General features: G+C 38.5%; 1 protein-coding gene across 1 annotated transcript in view; it reads left to right on the top strand.

Annotated features, from left to right (window-relative positions):
- The first annotated feature begins 12,420 nt into the window (after positions 1-12,420).
- LOC128640709 (uncharacterized) overlaps positions 12,421-23,637 on the top strand; it is a 78,608-nt gene continuing 67,391 nt past the window's right edge. Inside the window, exons 1-2 of the mRNA XM_053693137.1 lie at positions 12,421-12,448; positions 14,429-14,815. Coding sequence (XP_053549112.1) covers positions 12,436-12,448; positions 14,429-14,815 — 400 coding nt within the window. The 5' untranslated portion in view covers positions 12,421-12,435. The remainder of the gene's footprint in view (positions 12,449-14,428; positions 14,816-23,637) is intronic.

Genomic DNA, 23,637 nt, shown 5'->3' with positions numbered 1-23,637 from the left:
GCCTGATGCTAATAACCCTACTGAATCCAAGTATCACTCTTTTATAACTGCACGTAACTCAATAATACAACATTATACAGTGGCAATGTTCTAATTAAACAGCAAAACATTTCTAAAACTAGTATATTTTAGCAAGTAAGAAAGTTCAGTAGGCAAAACCTTACACATCTTATGCTGTACAGTACTTTACCCAATGTCGTTTTATGATGTTCAACCAATAGAAGGTTGTGAGGAAAGCGATCCTTCTTCATTGCTTGTGCCCTGTAAATTGGAGGCCTGTATGGACAAGTTTTCGTAAAAAGTTTTTACATTTGTCCCAGGCCTAAAGATGGCAGTTTTGTTGTTGAGGTTAGCTATAATGGAGACTGGGAATCCCCATCTATATTGCATTTTGTGATTTCTCAAAGTGGAGGTGATATGACTCAGTTTTCTTCTTTTCTGTAGGGTCACTGGTGAGAGGTCTGTGGAAACTTGTATCTCCTCTCCTGCATGAGTGATGGGATGCTTGCACCTTGCTTCTTGAAAATCTCCTCTTTATCCTTGTAGCTTAGAAATTTAACGATAATATCTCTCGGCGGGGCCTTACCAGAAGGTTTGGGTCTTAAGGCCCTATGTGCTCTTTCTAGAGGTATCTCCTGCGCCGAGGGGTTTCCTTTTATAATCCTGAAGAGAGCTTATAGATATCCCTCTATACTCTGCTGAGAAACCGATTCAGAGACACCTCGGATTCGCAAATTATTCCTGCTGCCTCTGTTGTCAAGGTCCTCTATTTTATCATTGAGATATTGTAAATTATCTGCATGGTGTTGTATATCCATAGTATTCTGATATATTGAGGAAGAAGCATTGCTGACGTTTGTTTCTACTTTTGTAATCCTGGAATCCAATGCCGCCATGTCTTTTCTAAGATCCCCAAATAAACTTCTCATTTCCTGCAATACTCCTTTAATATCTTCTTTAGAGGACAAGTGTAGGATATCATCTTTTGGGACATATTGATTTTGAGAAGAGTCAGTGGGGTTTGCTTTAGGGTTGTGAGAGTTCTGTTTAAGGGCCATTTCTTCATTATTAATGTCTTTCCCAGAATCCAATGGTTTCAGATACTTTGTCATTGACTTTGTTATTGCAGATTTATCAGCCTTATTTTGCCTTTTTGAGGCATCACCCAACCATTAAAGGAATATCTGGGCTGAAGACTTAGAAGAGTTGGTATGCTCCTGAGACCACTTCCCAAATTATGTGCTTAGATGATCATACCACCAATATATATATAACAGGGGCCTTGATTATAAACCTCTTATATTTATTACCAGTTTATGTTCCTTAGTTCCTATATATCTCTTTGTGTGTTAACTCACAATAAAAGAACTGTGTGACTAACCTAATTGGAGCAGTATCCTCTTTTCTCTTAATCAGTTGCTGCTGCTTATTATAGCCAACCTTTTACGTAGTTAACACAATTATTCTTTCATTATCTTCTCTATTAATATCCTCAGATTCTGCCCTTAGCATAATTTTGTGAGGCTATATAGGTAGATATATAAATATATTAGTTGTTTACCTTTTTGCTCCGGATGCAAAGCACAAAACTTCTGTGGACAGAGTGCAAACTGTGCAGAGTTGAAGCAGACTGGAGCCTAATTCACTGCTGCTGATTGCTGCTGATTGCTGCTGATCTGTGTCAGACTTGAGACCTAAAATAGCTGGGTAAGCCGTTTTGTCAGATGTCTGTTTAGCTCCTCTACTACCGGAACGCAAGGCTCTGTAAGATCACCGGATCGCGTGATTCTTTTCTCTCCACATGGTCTGAGTGAATGTCTCTCTGTCTGCCGCTGTCGGGTCCCGTGGAGACTCTGTTCTCACTGCTGTTTTTCAGAGTGCCTTTCAGGATTAAATTTAGCCCAAAGTGAAAGTTCTGATATCAGAAATTAAATGCCTGTCACAACACACTTATTATTAAAGCTTTAATGCCACATTTCAGCTGTTTTGTCGGTTTAAGGTTTAGGAGCCTTTCTAGTGTGCTGCCATCTTCCAGCGTGGCCAGACTCCGCCCCCTTAGTGATTATTTTATACATTTCACTATTGAGAAGTCATTGTCTGAAACCCAAAAGTTGGTTAGTTAATTGCAATTGTTATTATGTTGAGTATATGGCCCATAAGGGGCCTATCAGGTTTTCTTTATATATATAAAAAAATATAAAGTTCTACCACCAGATGGGATCCAAAAGTGGTCCCCTATTTACAATATGCCTTCTATCAGCTTCAGGTGTTGGAAGGGTCCAAAAGTGTCCCTCAGCAATCAGCTAGGAGGCTTCTTTATGTTGTACTAACAAACGTAAATATTGTCACTCGTCAAGGTTTGCAGTAAGATATACTGTAAATTAGTTTAAGCTAATTTTAAACTTTGAAAAATAACTACCATTTGTTTCTGAGTAAAATATCAAAATGGAACGCGTTGGTACCAGTGTATGTTTTCTGCATTTTAGTATAGATGTTTTTAGAGCTTATATAATTCATTGTTTATTACTAGAAATTACAACATATAAATGTGTTGCTAAACAAATTACTCACATGCAGGAAACGTAATGCAACTCTCCAGGATGTGAACTCTAGGTAAAAAGTGTTCTCATATGATATAATATTTTTAACTGTAATTAGAATGCAAAGTGTTATTCAATTATTAATTTACTAGTCCTAAAGCCCGTTTACACGGGCCATTTTTAGTAGTATAGCGGTCCCACCCCTTGCTTTCTCTCTCCCTCTCTTTTGCTCTCTCTCTCCCCCCTCTCTTTTGTTCTCTCTCTCTCTCCCCCCTCTCTTTTGTGCTCTCTCTCCCCCTCTCTTTTGCTCTCTCTCTCCCCCTCTCTTTTGCTCTCTCTCCCCCTCTCTTTTGCTCTCTCTCCCCCTCTCTTTTTCTCTCTCTCCCCCTCTCTTTTGCTCTCTCTCTTCCCCCTTCTCTTTCGCTCTCTCTCTTCCCCCCTCTTTTGCTCTCTCTCTCTCTCACCCCTCTTGCTTTCTCTCCCCCTTTCTTTTGCTCTTTCTCTCGCCCTCTCTTTTGCACTCTCTCCCCGTCTCTTTTGCGCTCTCTCCCCCCTCTCTTTTGCTCTCTCTCCCCCCCTCTTTTGCTCTCTTTTTCTCCACCCTCTCTTTTGCTCTCTCTCTCCCCCCCTCTTTTGCTCTCTCCCCCTCTCTTTTGCTCTCTATCTCTACCCCTCTCTTTTGCTCTCTCCCCCTCTCTTTTGCACTCTCTCCCCTCTTTCTTTTGCACTCTCTCCCCTCTCTTTTGTGCTCTCTCTCTCTCCCCCTCTCTTTTATGCTCTCTCTCTCCCCCTCTCTTTTGCTCTCTCTCTCTCCCCTTTCTTTTGCTCTCTCTCTCCCCCTTCTCTTTTGCTCTCTGTCTCCCCCTCTCTTTTGCTCTCTCTCCCCCCTCTCTTTTGCTCTCTCTCTCTTTCCCCTCTCTTTTGCTCTCTCTATCCCCCTCTTTTTTACTTTCTCTTCCCCCTCTCTTTTGCTCTCTCTCCCCCCTCTTTTGCTCTCTCCCCCTCTTTTTTGCTCTCACTCCCCTCTCTTTTGCTCTCTTCCCCCTCTCTTTTGCTCTCTTCCCCCTCTCTTTTGCTCTCTTCCCCCTCTCTTTTGCTCTCTCTCCCCTCTCTTTTGCGCTCTTTCTCCTTTTTTAGTAGTATAGCGGTCCTACCCCTTGCTCTCTCTCTCTCCCCCTCTCTTTTGCTCTCTCCCCCCCCCCCTCTTTTGCGCTCTCTCTCCCCCTCTCTTTTGCTCTCTCTCCCCTTCTCTTTTTCTCTCTCTCTTCCCCCCTTCTCTTTCGCTCTCTCTCTACCCGCCTCTTTTGCGCTCTCTCTCTCACCCCTCTTGCTTTCTCGCCCCCTCTCTTTTGCTCTCTCTCTCTCCCCCTCTCTTTTGCACTCTCTCCCCCTCTCTTTTGCGCTCATTCTCCCCCCTATCTTTTGCGCTCTCTCTCTCCCCTCTCTTTTGCTCTCTCTCCCCCTCTCTTTTGCTCTCTCTCTCCCCCTCTATTGCTCTCTTTTTCTCCACCCTTTCATTTGCTCTCTCTCTCCCTCTTTTGCTCTCTCTCCCCCTCTCTTTTGCTCTCTCTCTCTCTCCCCCTCTCTTGCTTTCTCTCCCCCTCTCTTTTGCTCTCTCTCCCCCCTCTCTTTTGCACTCTCTCTCTCCCCCTCTCTTTTGCACTCTCTCCCCCTCTCTTTTGCTCTCGTTCTCCCCCCTCTCTTTTGCGCTCTCTCTCTCCCCTCTCTTTTGCTCTCTCTCCCCCTCTCTTTTGCTCTCTCTCTCCCCCTCTATGGCTCTCTTTTTCTCCACCCTCTCATTTGCTCTCTCTCTCTCCCTCTTTTGCTCTCTCTCCCCCTCTCTTTTGCTCTCTCTCTCTCTCCCCCTCTCTTGCTTTCTCTCCCCCTCTCTTTTGCTATCTCTCCCCCCTCTCTTTTGCACTCTCTCCCCTCTCTCTTTTGTGCTCTCTCTCCCTCTCTTTTGCGCTCTCTCTGTCCCCCTCTCTTTTACACTCTCTCTCTCCCCCTCTCTTTTGCCCTCTCTCTCTCCCCTTTCTTTTGCTCTCTCTCTCTCCCTTTTGCTCTCTCTCCCCCTCTCTTTTGCTCTCTCTCTTCCCCCCTTCTCTTTTGCTATCTCTCTCTTCCCCCCTCTCTTTTGCTCTCTCTCTCCCCCTCTTTTTTACTTTCTCTTCCCCCTCTTTTGCTTTCTCTCCCCCTCTTTTGCTCTCTCCCCCTCTCTTTTGCTCTCACTCCCCTCTCTTTTGCTCTCTTCCCCCTCTCTTTTGCTCTCTCTCCCCTCTCTTTTGAGCTCTCTCTCCTCTCTTTTCCTCTTTCTCCCCTCTTTTTTGCTCTCTCTCTCTCTTTCTCTCTCTCTCTCTCTCTCTCCATTCTCTTTTGCTCTCTCTCCCCCCTCTTTTACTCTCCTTCCCCTCTCTTTTGTTCTCTCTTCCTTCTCTTTTGCTCTCTCTCCCTTCTCTTTTGTGCTCTTTCCCTTCTTTTTTGCTCTCTCTCCCCTCTCTTTTGCGCTCTCTCTCCTTTCTTTTGCTCTCTCTCCCCTCTTCTTTGATCTCTCTCTCCTCTCTTTTTTTTTCTCTCCCTTCTCTTTTGCTCTCTCTCCCCCCTCTTTTACTCTCCTTCCCCTCTCTTTTGCTCTCTCTACCTTCTCTTTTGCTCTCTCTCCCTTCTCTTTTGCACTCTTTCCCTTTTCTTTTGCTCTCTCTCTCCTCTCTTTTGCTCTCTCTCCCACCAATCAGCAGCATTTGAGCCTACCTAGGTATACTTTTTAACAAATTATACAAAGAGAATGAAATAAATTAGATGATATAAATAATTTGGAAAGTTATTTAAAATTAAATGCGCTACTAGAATAATGAAAGAAAAATAGTGAGGTTCAAGTCCCTTTAACACTGATTATCTGTTCCTTGTAGCAATCTCATTTCCATGTGGCCCTTGCTCCTGATTGGTGCAGAATATGCCGTTAGAATGCTACTGAAGATAATTTTGAAGGCCTATTTCTCCCTTGCACTGATCCATATAAAATGTTCTACTTGTAAGACCGCTGCTCCTTAACTCATCCGCCACCTCTGAGTTGGCGGACTGCAATCATCCTGATCGGATACGATGGGGATGATTGACACCCCCTGCTAGTGGCCGATTGGCCACGAATATGCAGGGGGCAGCATTGCATAAGCGATGTTGGGCGGACATGATCCGCTACAGTGGTTCATGTCCGCCCAACATTTGATAAATCTACCCCAAAGTGCTATTGCTTTGCTTTTTATCATGCATTTGTTGGTTATGCTAATCTACTGTATTTACTGGTCCTTTAAAGTTTAGCAACACACAACAGACTATTAAAAGTAAATAAAACATTTATTTGCCTAAATATTATTTAAAAGATATGCAGCTATCTAGATAATAATTATATCCAGATATAGATTGATAGATTACATAGATAAATTGCCTATATCAGACAAGCATGTAGATCATGGGTGGCCCTCTGCACTAGTTCTTGCGACCCCTGGGAAAAGCAGAACTAACAATGTAACATAAAATTTGAAACATAGAATTTGACGGTAGATAAGAATCAAAAAGGCCCATCAAGTCTACCCATATTATATGTTACTTTTTCCTTAGGATAGCCTTATGCATGTCCCAGGTATTTTTGAATTCTATTACAGTCTTTGAGGCCTAGTTATCAATGTGTCTACTTACCTGCCTTCGCTGGCCCAATATGCCCGCCTAAGCTCGCCTACCATCGCCGCCGCGGACCTGCAAAATTTCGCCTAAGTTATCAATAAAGCTGTCAAAAAGCCGCGCACCAAGTACGGGGCGATGAGCAGCGGACTGTGAGAGTTATCACTCATCCGATCTCGCTGCTCTTCGGCTTTTTGACAGCTTTATTGCTAGCCTGTCACTAAGCACCCACACTAACTACACTGTTCTACCCCCTATACCGGCACCCCCGGAGCCCCCCGCAACTAAATAAAGTTACTAACCCCTAAACCGCCGCTCCTAGACCCTGCCGCAACTCTTATAAATGTATTAACCCCTAAACCGCCGCTCCCGGACCCCGCCGCCACCTACATTATACCTAGTAACCCCTATCCTGCTCCCCCTATACCGCCGCCCTCTATAATAAAGTTATTAACCCCTATCCTGCTGATCCCGGACCTCGCTGCAACTAAATAAATGTATTAACCCCTAAACTGCTGCTCCTGGACCCCGTCGCCACCTATAATAAATTTATTAACCCCTATCCTGCCCCCCCTACACCGCTGCCACTGTAATAAAATTATTAACCCCTGAACCTAAGTCTAACCCTAACCCTAACACCCCCCTAACTTAAATATTAATTAAATAAATCTAAATAATATTTATCTTATTAACTAAATTAATCCTATTTAAAACTAAATACTTACCTATAAAATAAACCCTAATATAGCTACAATATAAATAATAATTATATTGTAGCTATCTTAGGATTTATTTTTATTTTACAGGCATCTTTCAATTTATTTTAACTAGGTACAATAGCTATTAAATAGTTATTAACTATTTAATAGCTACCTAGCTAAAATAAAGAGAAGTTTACCTGTAAAATAAAAACTAACCTGTTACAATTACAATTGGTGTTTATTTTAGCTAGTTAGAATAGTTATTAAATAGTTATTAACTATTTAATAACTACCTAGCTAAAAGAAATACCAAATTACCTGTAAAATAAATCCTAACCTAAGTTACAATTAAACCTAACACTACACTATCATTAAATTAATTAAATAAATTAACTACAAATAACTACAATTAAATAAAATTAAATAAACTAACTAAATTACAAAAAATAAAAAAGCTATATTACATATTACAACAATTTTAAGCTACTTACACCTAATCTAAGCCCCCTAATAAAATAACAAACCCCCCCAAAATAAAAAAATTCCCTACCCTATTCTAAATTAAAAAGTTCAAAGCTCTTTTACCTTACCAGCCCTTAAAAGGGCCTTTTGCGGGGCATGCCCCAAAGAATTCAGCTCTTTTGCCTGTAAAAGAAAAATACAACCCCCCCAACATTAAAACCCACCACCCACATACCCCTAATCTAACCCAAACCCCCATTAAAAAAACCTAACACTACCCCCCTGAAGATCATCCTACCTTGAGTCGTCTTCACTCAGCCGAGTCACCGATGGAACCGAAGAGGAGATCCGGAGCGGAAGAAGTCATCATCCAAGGGGCGCTGAAGAAATCTTCCATCCGATGAAGTCATCATCCAAGCGGCGCTAAAGAAATCTTCCATCCAATGAAGTCATCTTCCAAGCGGCGCTGAAGAAATCTTCCATCCGATGAAGTCATCTTCCAAGCGGCGTCTTCAATCTTCATCCATCCGGAGCGGAGCGAGCCATCTTCAGACGAGCCGACGAGGAGCCATCCTCTTCTTCCTGACGACTACCGACGAATGGATATTCCTTTAAGGGACGTCATCCAAGATGGCGTCTCTTCAATTCCGATTGGCTGATAGGAAATTAAGCCAATCAGATTGAGCTTGCATTCTATTGGCTGATCAGAACAGCCAATAGAATGCGAGCTCAATCTGATTGGCTGATTGGATCAGCCAATCGGATTGAACTTCAATCTGATTGGCTGATTCAATCAGCCAATCAGATTTTTCCTACCTTAATTCCGATTGGCTGATAGAATCCTATCAGCCAATCGGAATTGAAGGGATGCCATCTTGGATGACGTCCCTTAAAGGAATATCCATTCGTCGGTAGTCATTGGGAAGAAGAGGATGGCTCCGCGTCGGCTCGTCTGAAGATGGCTCGCTCCGCTCCGGATGGATGAAGATTGAAGACGCCGCTTGGAAGATGACTTCATCTGATGGAAGATTTCTTCAGCGCCCCTTGGATGATGACTTCTTCCGCTCCGGATCTCCTCTTCGGTTCCATCGGTGGCTCGGCTGAGTGAAGACAACTCAAGGTAGGATGATCTTCAGGGGGGTAGTGTTAGGTTTTTTTAAGGGGGGTTTGGGTTAGATTAGGGGTATGTGGGTGGTGGGTTTTAATGTTGGGGGGGTTGTATTTTTCTTTTACAGGCAAAAGAGCTGAATTATTTGGGGCATGCCCCACAAAAGGCCCTTTTAAGGGCTGGTAAGGTAAAAGAGCTTTGAACTTTTTAATTTAGAATACGGTAGGGAATTTTTTTATTTTGGGGGGGTTTGTTATTTTATTAGGGGGCTTAGATTAGGTGTAAGTAGCTTAAAATTGTTGTAATATTTTTTAAATGTTTGTAACTTTTTTTTTTATTTTTTGCAACTTAGCTTTTTTTATTTTTTCTAATTTAGCTAGTTTATTTAATTGTATTTAATTGTAGTTATTTGTAGTTAATTTATTTAATTAATTTAATGATAGTGTAGTGTTAGGTTTAATTGTAACTTAGGTTAGGATTTATTTTACAGGTAATTTGGTATTTATTTTAGCTAAGTAGTTATTAAATAGTTAATAACTATTTAATAACTATTCTAACTAGCTAAAACAAATACCAAGTTACCTGTAAAATAAATATAAATCCTAAAATAGCTACAATGTAATTATTAATTATATTGTAGCTATCTTAGGGTTTATTTTACAGGTAAGTATATAGTTTTAAATAGAAATAATTTATTTAATTATAGTGTAGTGTTAGGTGCAATTGTAACTTAGGTTAGTTTTTATTTTACAGGTAAATTTCTCTTTATTTTAGCTAGGTAGCTATTAAATTGTTAATAACTATTTAATAGCTATTGTACCTAGTTAAAATAAATTGAAAGATGCCTGTAAAATAAAAATAAATCCTAAGATAGCTAAAATATAATTATTATTTATATTGTAGCTATATTAGGGTTTATTTTAAAGGTAAGTATTTAGTTTTAAATAGGATTAATTTATTTAATAAGATAAATATTATTTAGATGTATTCGGATTAGGGTTAGACTTAGGTTTAGGGGTTAATACTTTTATTACAGTGGCGGCGGTGTAGTGAGGGCAGGATAGGGGTTAATAAATTTATTATAGGTGGTGACGGTATAGGGGGGCAGGATAGGGGTTAATATGTATCATGTAGGTGGCGGCGGGTCTTGGAGCGGCGGTTTAGGGGTTAAACTATTTATTTAGTTGCGGCGAGGTCCGGGATCGGCAAGATAGGGGTTAATAACTTTATTATAGAGGGCGACGGTATAGGGGGGGCAGGATAGGGGTTAATAGGTATCATGTAGGTGGCGGCGGGGACCGGGAGCGGCGGTTTAGGGGTTAACATATTTATTATAGCTTGCGGTGGGCTCCGGGAGCGGCGGTTTAGGGGTTAATCAGTTTATTAGAGTGGCGGTGGGCTCCGGGAGCAGCGGTTTAGGGGGTAATACATTTATTTAGTTGTGGCGGTGTAGGGGGGGCAGATTAGGGGTGTTTAGACTTGGGGTACATGTTAGGGTGTTAGGTGTAGACATCTCTCATAGGAATCAATGGGATGTTGGGCAGCAGCGAACATGAACTTTCGCTATGGTCAGACTCCCATTGATTCCTATGGGATCCGCCGCCTCCAGGGCGGCGGATTGAAAACCAGGTACACTGGGCCGGAAAAGTGCCAAGCGTACCTGCTAGTTTTTTGATAACTAGCAAAAGTAGTCAGATTGTGCCGCACTTGTGTGCGGAACATCTGTAGTGACGTAAGAATCGATCTGTGTCGGACTTTGCCCGGCGGATCGAAGCTTACATCACTAAATTCTACTTTTGCCGGTATCTAGGGCTTGATAACTAAGGCGAATCAGCCTCGCTGCAAATACGCTGCGGAATTCCAGCGTATTTGAGGTTGACGGCTTGATAACTACCCCCCCTCGTGTTTACCACCTCAAATGGAAGTTTATTCCATGAATCCACCACCCTTTCTGTTAAAAAATGCTTCCTCAAATTTCTCCTGAATCTGCTACCCTCTAACTTTAGATTTAGACCCCTTGTTTTGGCATTTATTTTTTTGTGAAAAATGCTTTCAGCATCTACTTTATTAAGTCCCTTCATATATACCTCTTTCCCTTCTATCCTCTAATCTATACATATTTAGATCATAGAGTTTTTTATTTGTATGTTTTATATTTTAGACCATGTACCATTATAGTAGACCTCCTTTGGACAGCTTCTAGTTTATTTATATTTTTCTGAAGATATGGTCTCCAGAACTGTACACAGTATTCCAGATTTGGCCTAACTAATGATCTGTTAAGTGGCATAAGAACCTTGCTATTTCTGCTACTAATACCTCTCCCAATGCAACCAAGTATTCGACTGGACTTACTGTCTGCACTACTGCATTGTGTACCACATTTGAAATCATCTGAAATAATAATTCCCAAGTCCCTTTCATCTTTAGTTACAGTCAATAAGTTTGTTATGTGGGACGGTGCCAAATGCTTTGCTAAAGTCTAGATAAGCAACATCTATGGCTCCTCCCTGGTCTATTAATTTAGTTACATGGTCAAAGAAATCAATTAGATTAGTCTGAGCATGCTGTCCTTTGTCTTCTAAGTTGTTTACCTGAAGGAAAGACACAAGTCTTTCCTTTAAAAGAGTTTACATTAATTTCCCTGCAATTGAGGTCAAACTGACTGGCCTATAGTTAGCAGAATCTTCCATACTACCCTTTTTATGAAGAGGGACTACATTGGCAATTTTCCAGTCTTTTGGAGCAACTCCTGTTAGAAGTGACTGATTAAATAAATCAGCTAATGGAGTAGCTATCACGGATTGAAGTTCTCTTAGAACCCTTGGATGAATATTATCTGGACCAACAGACTTATTTACTTTTATTTTTGATAAAGCCCTTGAAACCTCTTCCTCTGTAAAAAGAAAAGTAATACTCACTTATAGGCCATAGTGTTTGTAGGCCCAGTAAAACAGCAGAACCAAAAATGTGTGCTTTGGGCTAAAAAAAAGCCATATGGAGGGAAGAACAATAGACAGTATCCCTGTACAACTGGACATTTTTAGGAAATATTAGGAAAATATTTGTTTGTTTAATAATAATGTAGATGCGGCCCTTAAAGGAACATGAAACCCAATTTTTTCTTTTATGATTCAGATAGAGCATGCAATTTTAAGCAACTTTCTAGTTTACTCCTATTATACATTTTTCTTCGTTCTCTTGATATCTTTATTTGAAAAAGCAGGAATTTAACCATAGGAGCCGGCCCATTTTTGGTTCAAATCCTGGGTAGCACCTGCTGATTGGTGGCTAAAAGTCTTTGTGTTTGGTGGCTGTGTGTGAAAGAGCGGGTTTCTTTGTGTGTGTGTGTGTGTGTTTGTGTATTAGGAGTCTGTGTGAGAGTGTATGTGTTAGTGTGTGAGATTGTGTATTTGTGTGTGTATGAGCATGAGTCTCTGTGAGCGAGAGAAAGTTTGTGTGAGAGAGAGCATGTGTTTTAGTGTGAGTGTGAGTGTGTGCATGAGTGTGTTTGAGCATGAGTGGGTGGGAGATAGTGTGTGAGAGTGTGAATATCTATGTGAGAGTTTGTGTTTATTTGCCATTATTCGTAGTGTTTTCTCTGAAAAAAATGTTATCCTGTGCTGTGCACGGCGCAAGAGTTTTCGAGTTTGGCGTGAACTAAAGGTGGCAAAGCTAATTAAAAGAGATTGGTATTTTGTATTGAATGGTATTGATATATAATCTGTTGCTATGTAAAAGGAACTTGAGCAAATATAGCACTATTGTATATTATATACAGTAAATAGTTTTAAACTTAGTGATTGAACCTATTATCAATATTTTGGAACAAAGCAGAAATTCATGGTGGATTTTTTGTGTGTGTGTTTTTTTTTAGTGTTACAAAACCGAAGGAAAACTTCAGAATGTCACAGTTATTTGGAACAAGTTTAAACTGTTCACCATTATTATGTTGTATATTGGTAAGTAATTTTTTTTATGAAATATTATTGTCAATTTTTATAATCAGTTCATTATAAAATATATTTATCCTCATACCTTTTTTTTTTTTTGTAATTCTAGAACAAAGGAGTTTATTTGTTTATGTATTTATTTATTTTGGAATTCTCAATAAAGGTAAAATAAAAAACAAGAACTAATTTTTACTACCATATGAAAAATTATTCAGCTTAATGAGTTTCCTGTTGTTTAGATGGAGAAGGACATTTCATATATGTTGCCACCAGTTTAGGGGCATAAGGGATTAAAGACACAAGTTGGGATTCACCGGTGTCATAGTAAAATTAATATACCCCAAATAATAATAAATAAACACAAGGACACCAAAGTGTGGAGAGAAGACCGTGAAGGTCACATTTATTAAACAGAAACTTACTAACAGGGATGGCGGCAATTGAGTCCCTAATCTAATAAAGTGAAACAAGAGGTCAAGGTCCCTCAGCAGAATCTGTGGCGGTACCCCCAATACTTTGCCCAAGGCAATGACAAAGGGGCTAGCAGGGAGTTCTTATGACTGACTACCTAAGCAGTACACCATATGCACACTTTTAGTTTAGTTTTAAGCCCCTCTTATCAACCTGACCATCACTCCACCCCATTAACTTGCCTAAGGTGGAAAAAAGGGGCCAAGACCAGAGTTTTACAATCTTTCATACAGAACTAGACATCCATAATTTGACTATGGACCATTAAACCCTAAAAGGGACATTTTACTGTAAAATCTGCTCCCTTTAATGTGTTCCCAGTCTATCTATTTTAGTTGCTGAAGTGTATTAAGTTGTTTGCAAATAGCTAATTTATCATTATTTTGACATTTGAAATAGGAGCTTTTGCCTGTTGACAACAATATGAGTACAGCTGGAGACAGCAGCATAAATTAAAAGGGTCAAGAAACCATTTTTTCATGATTCAGATAGAGTGTACAGTTTTAAGTAAGTTTCTTAAAAATGTTTATATTATCAAATGTTCTTAATTCTCCTTTTTGAAGTAAAAGCAGTGCACTACAGGGAGCTAGCTGAACACATCAGTTGAGCCAATGACAGGTGGTATATATGGGCAGCAACCAATCAGCCGCTAGCTCCCAGCTGTGCATTGCTGTCCTTGAGCCTACCTATGTATGCTTTTCAACAAAAGATATAAAGAGAACAAATCACTTTAGATCATAGAAACATATCTCAATAAATAAATATTATAATGTGCTAGAACATTTCATTATTGCTCTATTACTGGCACCGACCTATGTATTTAAGCCCCACAAAAAAGAGAAATGCACTAAAGTCAGCCGTGGAGCTGGACACATCCAATAATTGGCAGATACACATATATGCTGTCCCTGATTGGTTCAGAGGCCATGTCCAGTTCTAGACCAGTAGTGCATTGTTACACTGGAGCTGATTTTATGTGTTTAATCCTTGTGCAGGTGTTTAAAACATAGCTCTTTGCAAGCAATAGTGCAATTATTAAATACTCTAATGCAATATTATTATGATTGCTCCTTTATATTCATTTTAAAGGAATAGTCTAGTCAAAAATAAGCTTTTATGATTCAGATAGAGCATGCAATTTTAAGCAACTTTCAAATTTACTCCTATTATCAATTTTTCTTGGTATCTTTATTTGAAAAGGCAGGAATGTAAGCTTAGGAGCCTGCCTATTTTTGGTTCAGAACCTGGGTAGCTATTTCTGATAGGTGTCTAAATGTAGCCACCAATCAGCAAGCTCTACCCAGGTGCTGAACCAAAAATGGGCTGGCTCCTTAGCTTACATTCAAATAAAGACAACAAGAGAACGAAGAAAAATTGATTATTGGAGTAAATTAGAAAGTCGCTTTAAATTGCATGCTCTATCCAAAACGTGAAAGTGTAATTTTGACTAGACAATCCTTTTAAGTATTATTCTATGTCATTATTATGTGTTGTATTATTATTTATAATCTCTTACAGAATCTCTGAATTGGACCACTGTCAGTTGCTGGACTTACCATTATTCAACAGATAGTCTGAACTATGAGCAGGCACGAATATTCTGCCAGACACGTTATACTGACCTGGTAGCCATACAAAACAAGAGAGAGATTAAGCACCTTGAAGAAACAATCCCCTATCACAACACCTATTACTGGATAGGCATACGAAAAATAAATGATAAATGGACTTGGGTTGGAACTAATAAGACACTGACAGGAGAAGCTGAAAACTGGGGAAAAGGAGAACCAAACAACAAAGGCAGCAGGGAGGATTGTGTAGAGATATATATTGGACGGAAGGTGGATGCTGGGAAATGGAATGATGATGCGTGCAAAAAACTGAAACGAGCTCTGTGCTATACAGGTAAGAATGGCGCTGATGAACTTAGCAAAGTGCATGAAAATTAAAGGGCTAGATTAACCCCTTAGTGACCAGAGCACTTTTCCATTTGTTGACCGTTTGGGACCATGGCTATTTTTAAATTTCTGCGGTGTTTGTGTTTAGCTGTAATTTTCCTCTTACTCATTTACTGTACCCACACATATTATATACCGTTTTTCACGCCATTAAATGGACTTTCTAAAGATACCATTATTTTCATCATATCTTATAATTTACTATTAAAAAAATTATAAAATATGAGGAAAAAATGGAAAAAAAACTATTTTTTCAAACTTTGACCCCCAAAATCTGTTGCACATCTACAACCACCAAAAAATACCCATGCTAAATAGTTTCTAAATTTTGTCCTGAGTTTAGAAATACCCAATGTTTACATGTTCTTTGCTTTTTTTGCAAGTTATAGGGCACTAAATAAAAGTAGCACTTTGCTATTTCCAAACCACTTTTTTTCAAAATTAGCGCTAGTTACATTGGGACACTGATATCTGTCAGGAATCCCTGAATATCCTTTAACATGTATATATATATTTTTAGAAGACATCCCAAAGTATTGATCTAGGCCCATTTTGGTATAGTTTGGTATATGTTCACTTTTTCACAAATTTTTTCACAAACTTTAGGTTTCTCACTGAAATTATTTACAAACAGCTTGTGCAATTATTGCACAAATGGTTTTAAATGCTTCTCTGGGATCCCCTTTGTTCAGAAATAGCAGACATATATGGCTTTTACGTTGCTTTTTGGTAATTAGAAGGCCGCTAAATGCCACTGCGCACCACACGTGTATTATGCGCAACAGTGAAGGGGTTAATTAGGGACCATGTAGGGAGCTTGTAAGGTTAATTTTAGCTTTAGTGTAGTGTAGTAAACAACCCCAAGTATTGATCTAGGCCCATTTTGGTATATTTCATGCCACCATTTCACCGCCAAATGCGATCAAATTAAAAAAAACTTTAAATATTTCACAATTTTAGGTTTCTCACTGAAATTATTTACAAACAGCTTGTGCAATTATGGCACAAATTGTTGTAAATGCTTCTCTGGGATCCCCTTTGTTCAGAAATAGCAGACATATATGGCTTTGGCATTGCTTTTTGGTAGTTAGAAGGTCGCTAAATGCTGCTGCGCATCACACGTATATTATGTCTAGCAGTGAAGGAGTTAATTAGGTAGCTTGTAGGGAGCTTGCAGGGTTAATTTTAGCTTTAGTGTAGAGATCAGCCTCCCACCTGACACATCCCACCCCCTGATCCCTCCGAAACAGCTCACTTCCCTCCCCCACCCCACAATTGTCCCTGCCATCTTAAGTACTGGCAGAAAATCTGCCAGTACTAAAATAAAAGTTTTAGGTTTTTAAAAAAAAAAAAAAATAATAATTCTTCTGCTGTGTAGGACCGCCCTTAGCCCCCAACCTCCCTCATCCCCCCTCAAACAGCTCTTTAACCCCCCCCCCCCTCTGCCTTTATTGGGCACCATATTGGGTACTGGCAGCTGTCTGCCAGTACCCAGTTTGAAAAATAATAATGTATTTTTTTTTTTATTTTTTTTTAAATATTTTATTTATTTCTGTAGTGTAGCTGCCCCTCCCTCAACATCCAACCCCCCACCCTCTCCCTGATGCCTTGATTTCAAAATCCCACCCTCCCCAGTCCTCTCTCCCACCCTCCAGATCTACAGCATATTGATGCTGTTTTGATAGACATCACTTGCACGCGCGCGCCCGTGCACGCGCGTGCACGACTCTCGTGCGCGCGCTCGTGCACGCGCACGCACCCGCACTAGATCCCTCCCCCCTCCTCCACCAATAACTGCCCACCCGCCTCCCTGGATGAGCTCCCACGCACCAACCATAACGGCCATCGGTAGCCGATGCAGAGAGGGCCACAGAGTGGCTCTCTCTGCATCGGATGGCTAAAAACAGTTATTGCAGGATGCCTCAATATTGAGGCATCACTGCAATAACATGAAAGCAGCTGGAAGCTATCAGGATCGCTTCCACTGCTTTCAAAGACCAACGACGTATGGGGTACCTCCTTGGTCATTAACTGCATTTTTTTGCAGGACGTACCCCATACGTCGTTGGTCACTAAGGGGTTAAAGACAGCGCGGAATGAAAAAAAAAACAATATTGCAACCATGCTATTTAGCATGCATATTAGAAGTTGAAAGTAAAAAAATTGTGCTTGAGCACAAGCAGAAACTACGCTAGAAAAAGTAGCGTGACTTGACCTGGGGATATATTTATTAAATGTTTTGCAGACATGATCCGATGTAGTGGATCATGTCTGTTGACATCGCTAAATGCCGAAAGCATACGCTGTCGCCATTTATCATTACACAAGCATTTCTTGTAAAATGCTTGTGCAATGCTGCCCCCTGCACATTCGCAGCCAATCGGCCGCTGGCAGGGGTGTCAATCTTCCTGATCTTATGAACGCTGCTTCTTAACTTATGTGTCTGGCTCACGTGGAAACTGCAGCACACGCTGCTTGTTAAATATGCCCCATGGCGTAAAATGTAAGGGTTAAAAAAAGTTTTTCATAATTCACATCAAAAACTCTTAAATAAACTATTACACTCATATATACACTATTTATGAAAAAAATGTTTTTCATATATACAGTATATGATGTTAATAAAATTGTTTTAAAAGAGTTAAAAAGGGATTTCATGAGACCAAACGCAACATCCACCAGGGTGCAGGCAAAAAATAATACAGGAGAGAAGAGGCTTGCACTCACTGGGTTTTTGAGAAAGGTGCTTTATTCAGCACAAAAAATATGTGACATTTCGGGGATCAATCAACAACAATTTGGCCCTATTACCCGTATTTGTTGTTGCAAAAAGAGACCAGGTGGATTTACACCTTGGATACTTTAATACCTAGGGGCCTTATTACTCATTTTGATATGCAATGTTTCTTGTAATGATCCTATTTGTACATATTTTACACGTAAAAGTATATTGTGTAGTACAGCTAGCCATAGATTCATACTAATCTGATAGTCATAATCTGAGTCTGTCAGTTATTAGATTATACAGGGATGATTAAGATTGTATTCATAATTTTTGTGTCTTTTTGACATATTCCCACCTAGTTAAAGCAATTTTTGCGGTAGGTAGGTTCCATTTATCTCCCTGGTCAAATTAATTATGTCCTGTTACAGGGTATGGATTTCTTAATTACACTTGATATTTATTACTTGCCTGTTTTTTTGTAAGTAACATCTTACTTCTTCCCCTCATTAGTTAAGATGTAATATTTATTTGTAGCCATTTTTTGTTTTTTTCTAGTTTTGTTACATATTGTGAAGACAAGTTATTCATCACATATAGCAGGGCTACTTAGGTTACATTTTTGTTTTTATGAATATTGTTACATTGTAATTTCAGGCATTTTCCATTTTTAACTTTGCTTTTAGTTGTTTGTCCCAATGCAGCCACCATAATTATCTCTGAGCATGCTCAGTTGCGCAGATGAGAAGCTGCACGTGTTTAGCATTCACAGTACATTGTGGAGGGTATTTAAGGGGAGTAAGTTGCCCTATATTTGTTATCTGTCTGAGGAAGGGGCTAACTACCCCGAAACGTCACAGTTCAATTAAAGAAGTTTGTGTTTTCACAGGGGAGAGTGCGGGACCCGTTTATTTCATTTGTTTACTTTTCCTACCCAGAGCACCTCGGAAGTTGGAAGTTTATTGTGTGTGCAGATCCCCTGCTTGATGTTTTCCTATGTATATATCTAAACCTGTATATTTTAACATAGATATATATAGGTTTAGATTTACAAGAAAAAAATCATATATATTTATAGAAATATAGAGCTGTTGGACTCATGCGGTATTTGGTTAGTGCACGAGCGCTAAGTATTTTTTTTAACAGCATGTCCATTGAAGTCTATGGGAGAGGAAATTAGTGCGGTCACAATATCCAAATTTCTGGTTAGTGCACATGGACTTTTGCTTGCGCGCTAACTTTTTACTTTCAACCTTATAATACGCACGCTAACCTGCCTGCGTTAAAAGTTTACTTTAGCAAAGTTAGCACGCAAGCTAAAGTAAAAGTTAGCGTGCCTCTTGCTTGTAAAATACTGGCTGGGTGGCAACCCAAACTCTAACAAATTCAACTGTTGTGGACCTTTAATGGAGCAGATAAAATGTATCGATACTAGTTTTTCATATGTAATCATTATTCTTAAAAACTTGTAACTTTATTTTCATTATCATTTGTTAAAAACAATTTTTATATATATATATATATATATATATATATATATATATATATATATATATATATATATTTATATATATAAATCATGATGAAATTGTGTTACTGGAATACTATTTATAACTAGAACTCTAATAAGTATATTCGCGTGTCCTTATTCTGTAATTTTTAGTATTTTGGTTCAGCTACAGGGTGGTGTATTGTTAGACCACAGAATAATAAGATTCTATCTCACACTTTAAACAAAGTATGAGAAGCCGGAGAACAACATTCTGATTCTCCTCTAACCACAATGAGAGAAAAGTTCAACTTTGATACGTTCAGCTTTCTGACAGGTTACAAAGATGTATCCTGCATCATTTATGTATAAAATAGTGCGCTTGATAACATTGTTCTACTAGTAAAAATAAGGTTTAGCAAGTTTTCATGTTTTACGGAAAACAGTGGTCTCAACTTTTTTTTTAGGACACCGTTAGTAAATTGTAAGGATGGGAGAATGTGCAAAAAGTGCAATTCGCTTGGTAGAATAAATAGTCCTGTGGATATTCATTTTAGACAATCGAATGTTGATAAGAATTAAAATCCATTAAAATTTGGTAATCTAATGTTATTTCTGATTATTGAATGTTACTTTAGTTTTCCAATGTTCATAATTAAATCAAATATCCACATTTGAAATTTTGATTGTCACATTCGATTTGACAAATATATACAGAATTTCAATAGTTCATGTGGTAGGACATTTACGGCTATATTACGAGTTTTGCGGTATGAGGGGTGCGAGTTATTGTCACCGCTCACTTACCTACAGCGCTGGTATTACAGGTTTTCAGAAACCCGGCGTTAAAAGGCAAGAAGTGAGCGTAGAGCAAAATTGTCCTCCATACCGCACTCCAATACCAGCGCTGCTTAAGTCAGCAGTGAGCTGGTTATACGTGCTCGTGCACGATTTCCCCATAGACATCAATGGGGAGAGCCGGCTGAAAAAAAGCCTAACACCTGCAATAAAGCAGCGTAAAGCTCCGTAACGCAGCCCCATTGATTCCTATGGGGAAACAAATTTTATGTTTACACCTAACACCCTAACATGAACCCCAAGTCTAAACACCCCTAATCTTACACTTATCAACCCCTAATCTGCCGCCCTCAATGTCGCCGCCACCTACCTACACTTATTAACCCCTAATCTGCCGCCCACAACGTCGCCACCACTATAATAAACATATTAACCCCTAAACTGCTGTACTCTCACATTGCAAACACTATTTAAATATTATTAACACCTAATCTGCCGTCCCTAACATCGCCGCCACCTACCTACATTTATTAACCCCTAATCTGCCGCCCCCAACGTCGCCGCCACTATATTATATTTATTAACCCCTAAATCTAAGTCTAACCCTAACCCTAACACCCCCTAACTTAAATATAATTAAAATAAATCTAAATAAAAATTCCTATCATTAACTAAATAAGTCCTATTTAAAACTAAATACTTACCTATAAAATAAACCCTAAGCTAGCTACAATATAACTTATAGTTAAATTGTATCTATCTTAGGGTTTATTTTTATTTTACGGGCAAGTTTGTATTTATTTTAAGTATAAGAAAAAGGGGTTAAAATGATGTCCAAATCGTGCCCCTGCACATACACTAGTCTGCTCCCATAAAACAGAAAGAATAGGACAGATATGTTAAAAAAGAAATGTGTATATGTGCGCTACAGCTAAGGGGTTAAATTATTGATATAGAATATTATTACAGAGACAAAAAATGTAAAAAAATAGTAGTATTTAATCAATAATAGATATGTATAATACACCAAAATAATAGAGATAATTAAAATTAATCCTCACATATTACCGGTCATCTAAATGTTATCTATATATAAAATTGAAACATAAAACAATTGTAAATGGTTACAAATGATTTCCACCTTAAAAGTTACCTTATGTTACCAAAATAGTAATTTTATTATTAAAAAGCTATTGCACTAATGCTACATAGAAATTTAATTGGTTAATATAAAACCAACTAATATCCTTTTAGGATGTGTGTTTCAGTGTGTCTTTAGTGCAAATAAAGGTCTCTTTTTACAAACACACTTGTTGGCTTATTTTAGAGTCCTTAATTAGGATATATATAATTTTCTCTTTTCTCGTGAAATTTCTTTTTCCAGACAAACTGGGTTGCTTATTCTAAAAGTCCTTGATCAGGGTACACACCGGTTTCCCTTTTTCCGTATGAAAGACTTACTTATAGCTTTAATAGGGATCCGACCTATAGGGAGCCAATAGGATTTGTTCAACCTTAATTCCAATTGGCTGAAAGAATTCTATCAGCCAATCGGAATCTAAGGGACGCCATCTTGGATGACGTCACTTAAAGGTACCTTCATTCAGCAAGAAGACGTCGATTGAAGAGGATGCTCCGCGCCGGATGTCTTGAAGATGGAACCGCTCCGCGTCGGAAGGATGAAGATAGAAGATGCCGTCTGGTTGAAGACTTCTGCCCGTCTGGAGGACTACTTCTGCCAGTCTGGAGGACCACTTCTGCCGGCTTCCTTGAGGACATCTTGCCGTTTGGATGAAGACTTCTCCCGGTAAGTGGATCTTCGGAGGTTAGTGTTAGGATTTTTTAAGGGTGTATTGGGTGGGTTTTTTTTTAGGTTAGGGCTTTGGGCCGCAATAGAGCTAAATGCCCTTTTAAGGGCAATGCCCATCCAAATGCCCTTTTCAGGGCAATGGGGAGCTTAGGTTTTTTTAGTTAGGGTTTTATTTGGGGAGTTGGTTGTGTGGGTAGTGGGTTTTACTGTTGGGGGTTGTTTGTATTTTTTTACAGGTAAAAGAGCTGGTTTCTTTGGGTCAATGCCCCGCAAAAGGCCCTTTTAAGGCCCTTTTAGTTTAGGCTAGGTTTTTTTTATTTTGGGTGGGCTTTTTTTATTTTGATAGGGCTATTAGATTAGGTGTAATTAGTTTAAAGATCTTGTAATGTTTTTTATTTTCTGTAATTTAGTGTTTTTTTTGTTTGTAATTTAGCTAATTTTATTTAATTTAGTTAATTGTATTTAATTTAGGTAATTTATTTCATTGTAGTGTAGTGTTAGGTGTTATTTTACAGGTCAATTTGTATTTATTTTAGCTAGGTAGTTATTAAATAGTTAATAACTATTTAGTAACTATTCCACCTAGTTAAAATAAATACAAACTTGCCTGTAAAATAAAAATAAACCCTAAGCTAGCTACAATGTAACTATTAGTTATATTGTAGCTAACTTAGGGTTTATTTTATAGGTAAGTATTTAGTTTTAAATAGGAATTATTTAGGTAATGATAGTAATTTGTATTTATATTTATTTAAATTATATTTAAGTTAGGGGGTGTTAAGGTTAGGGTTAGACTTAGATTTAGGGGTTAATACATTTAATATAGTGGTGGCGGCGACATTGGGGGCAGCAGATTAGGGGTTAATAAATGTAGGTAGGTGGCGGCGATGTTAGGGACAGCAGATTAGGGGTTAATAATATTTAACTAATGTTTGCAAGGTGGGAGTGCGGCGGTTTAGGGGTTAATATGTTTATTATAGTGGCGGCAATGTCCGGAGCGGCAGATTAGGGGTTAATAATTTTATTTTAGGGTTTGCAATGCGGGAGGGCCTCGGTTTAGGGATTAATAGGTAGTTTATGGGTGTTAGTGTACTTTTTAGCACTTTAGTTATGAGTTTTATGCTACGACTTTGTAGTGTAAAACTCATAACTACTGACTTTAAAATGCTGTACGAATCTTGACGGGGTAGGGTGTACCACTCACTTTTTGGCCTCCCAGGACAAGCTGGTAATACCGGCGCTATGGAAGTCCCATAGAAAAAAGACTATACGCAATTTGTGTAAATTGATTTGCCGTAAGGCCAAAAAAGTGTGTGGTGCCCCTAAATCTGCAAGACTTATGAGGCTTATCGCTGCTTTTTTACTAATAACGCAAGACTCGTAATCTAGCCATTTGTAAATTGGTACATAATAGATACAAATATATTGAATTGATTCTTTCTATTTTGAATAGTTCATAATTCAAATATTACATTTAAAGAGAGCATTAGAAATACTATTACATTAAACAAATGCTAGAATGTTGTACAAACATTCAAAATTAGAAACAAACGAATGAATGTGTTAAAATTAAATTCATGTTTTTTTAATGTTGCAAAACAATCACTAATCCCTAGTAAATTGTTGAAATTTATGTGACACCTTAAAAGTACAGTTAAGTCAAAATGAAACTTTCATGATTCAGATATAGTGTGCAATTTTAAACAATTTCTATTGCAAGTTCTGTTTTCTAATTTGCTTCCTTCTCTCTGTATTTTTTGTTGTAAAATACCTTAAAACATGAAACATCATTTTAATTCTATTTTAATATTTTTTTTTAATGTGTTTTTTTGTGTTTTGAATAAAAATACTTTGCATTCCAATGTTTTTCACTTAGAAGAAAATGTTTTTTTAATATATATTCCTGTATATATATATATATATATATATATTTATATTTATATGTGTATA

This window comes from Bombina bombina, chromosome 10, assembly GCF_027579735.1.
Source record: "Bombina bombina isolate aBomBom1 chromosome 10, aBomBom1.pri, whole genome shotgun sequence".
NCBI lineage: Eukaryota > Metazoa > Chordata > Amphibia > Anura > Bombinatoridae > Bombina > Bombina bombina.
Note: the sequence above shows the minus strand (reverse complement) of the source record. Positions and strands in the feature narration are given on the sequence as shown.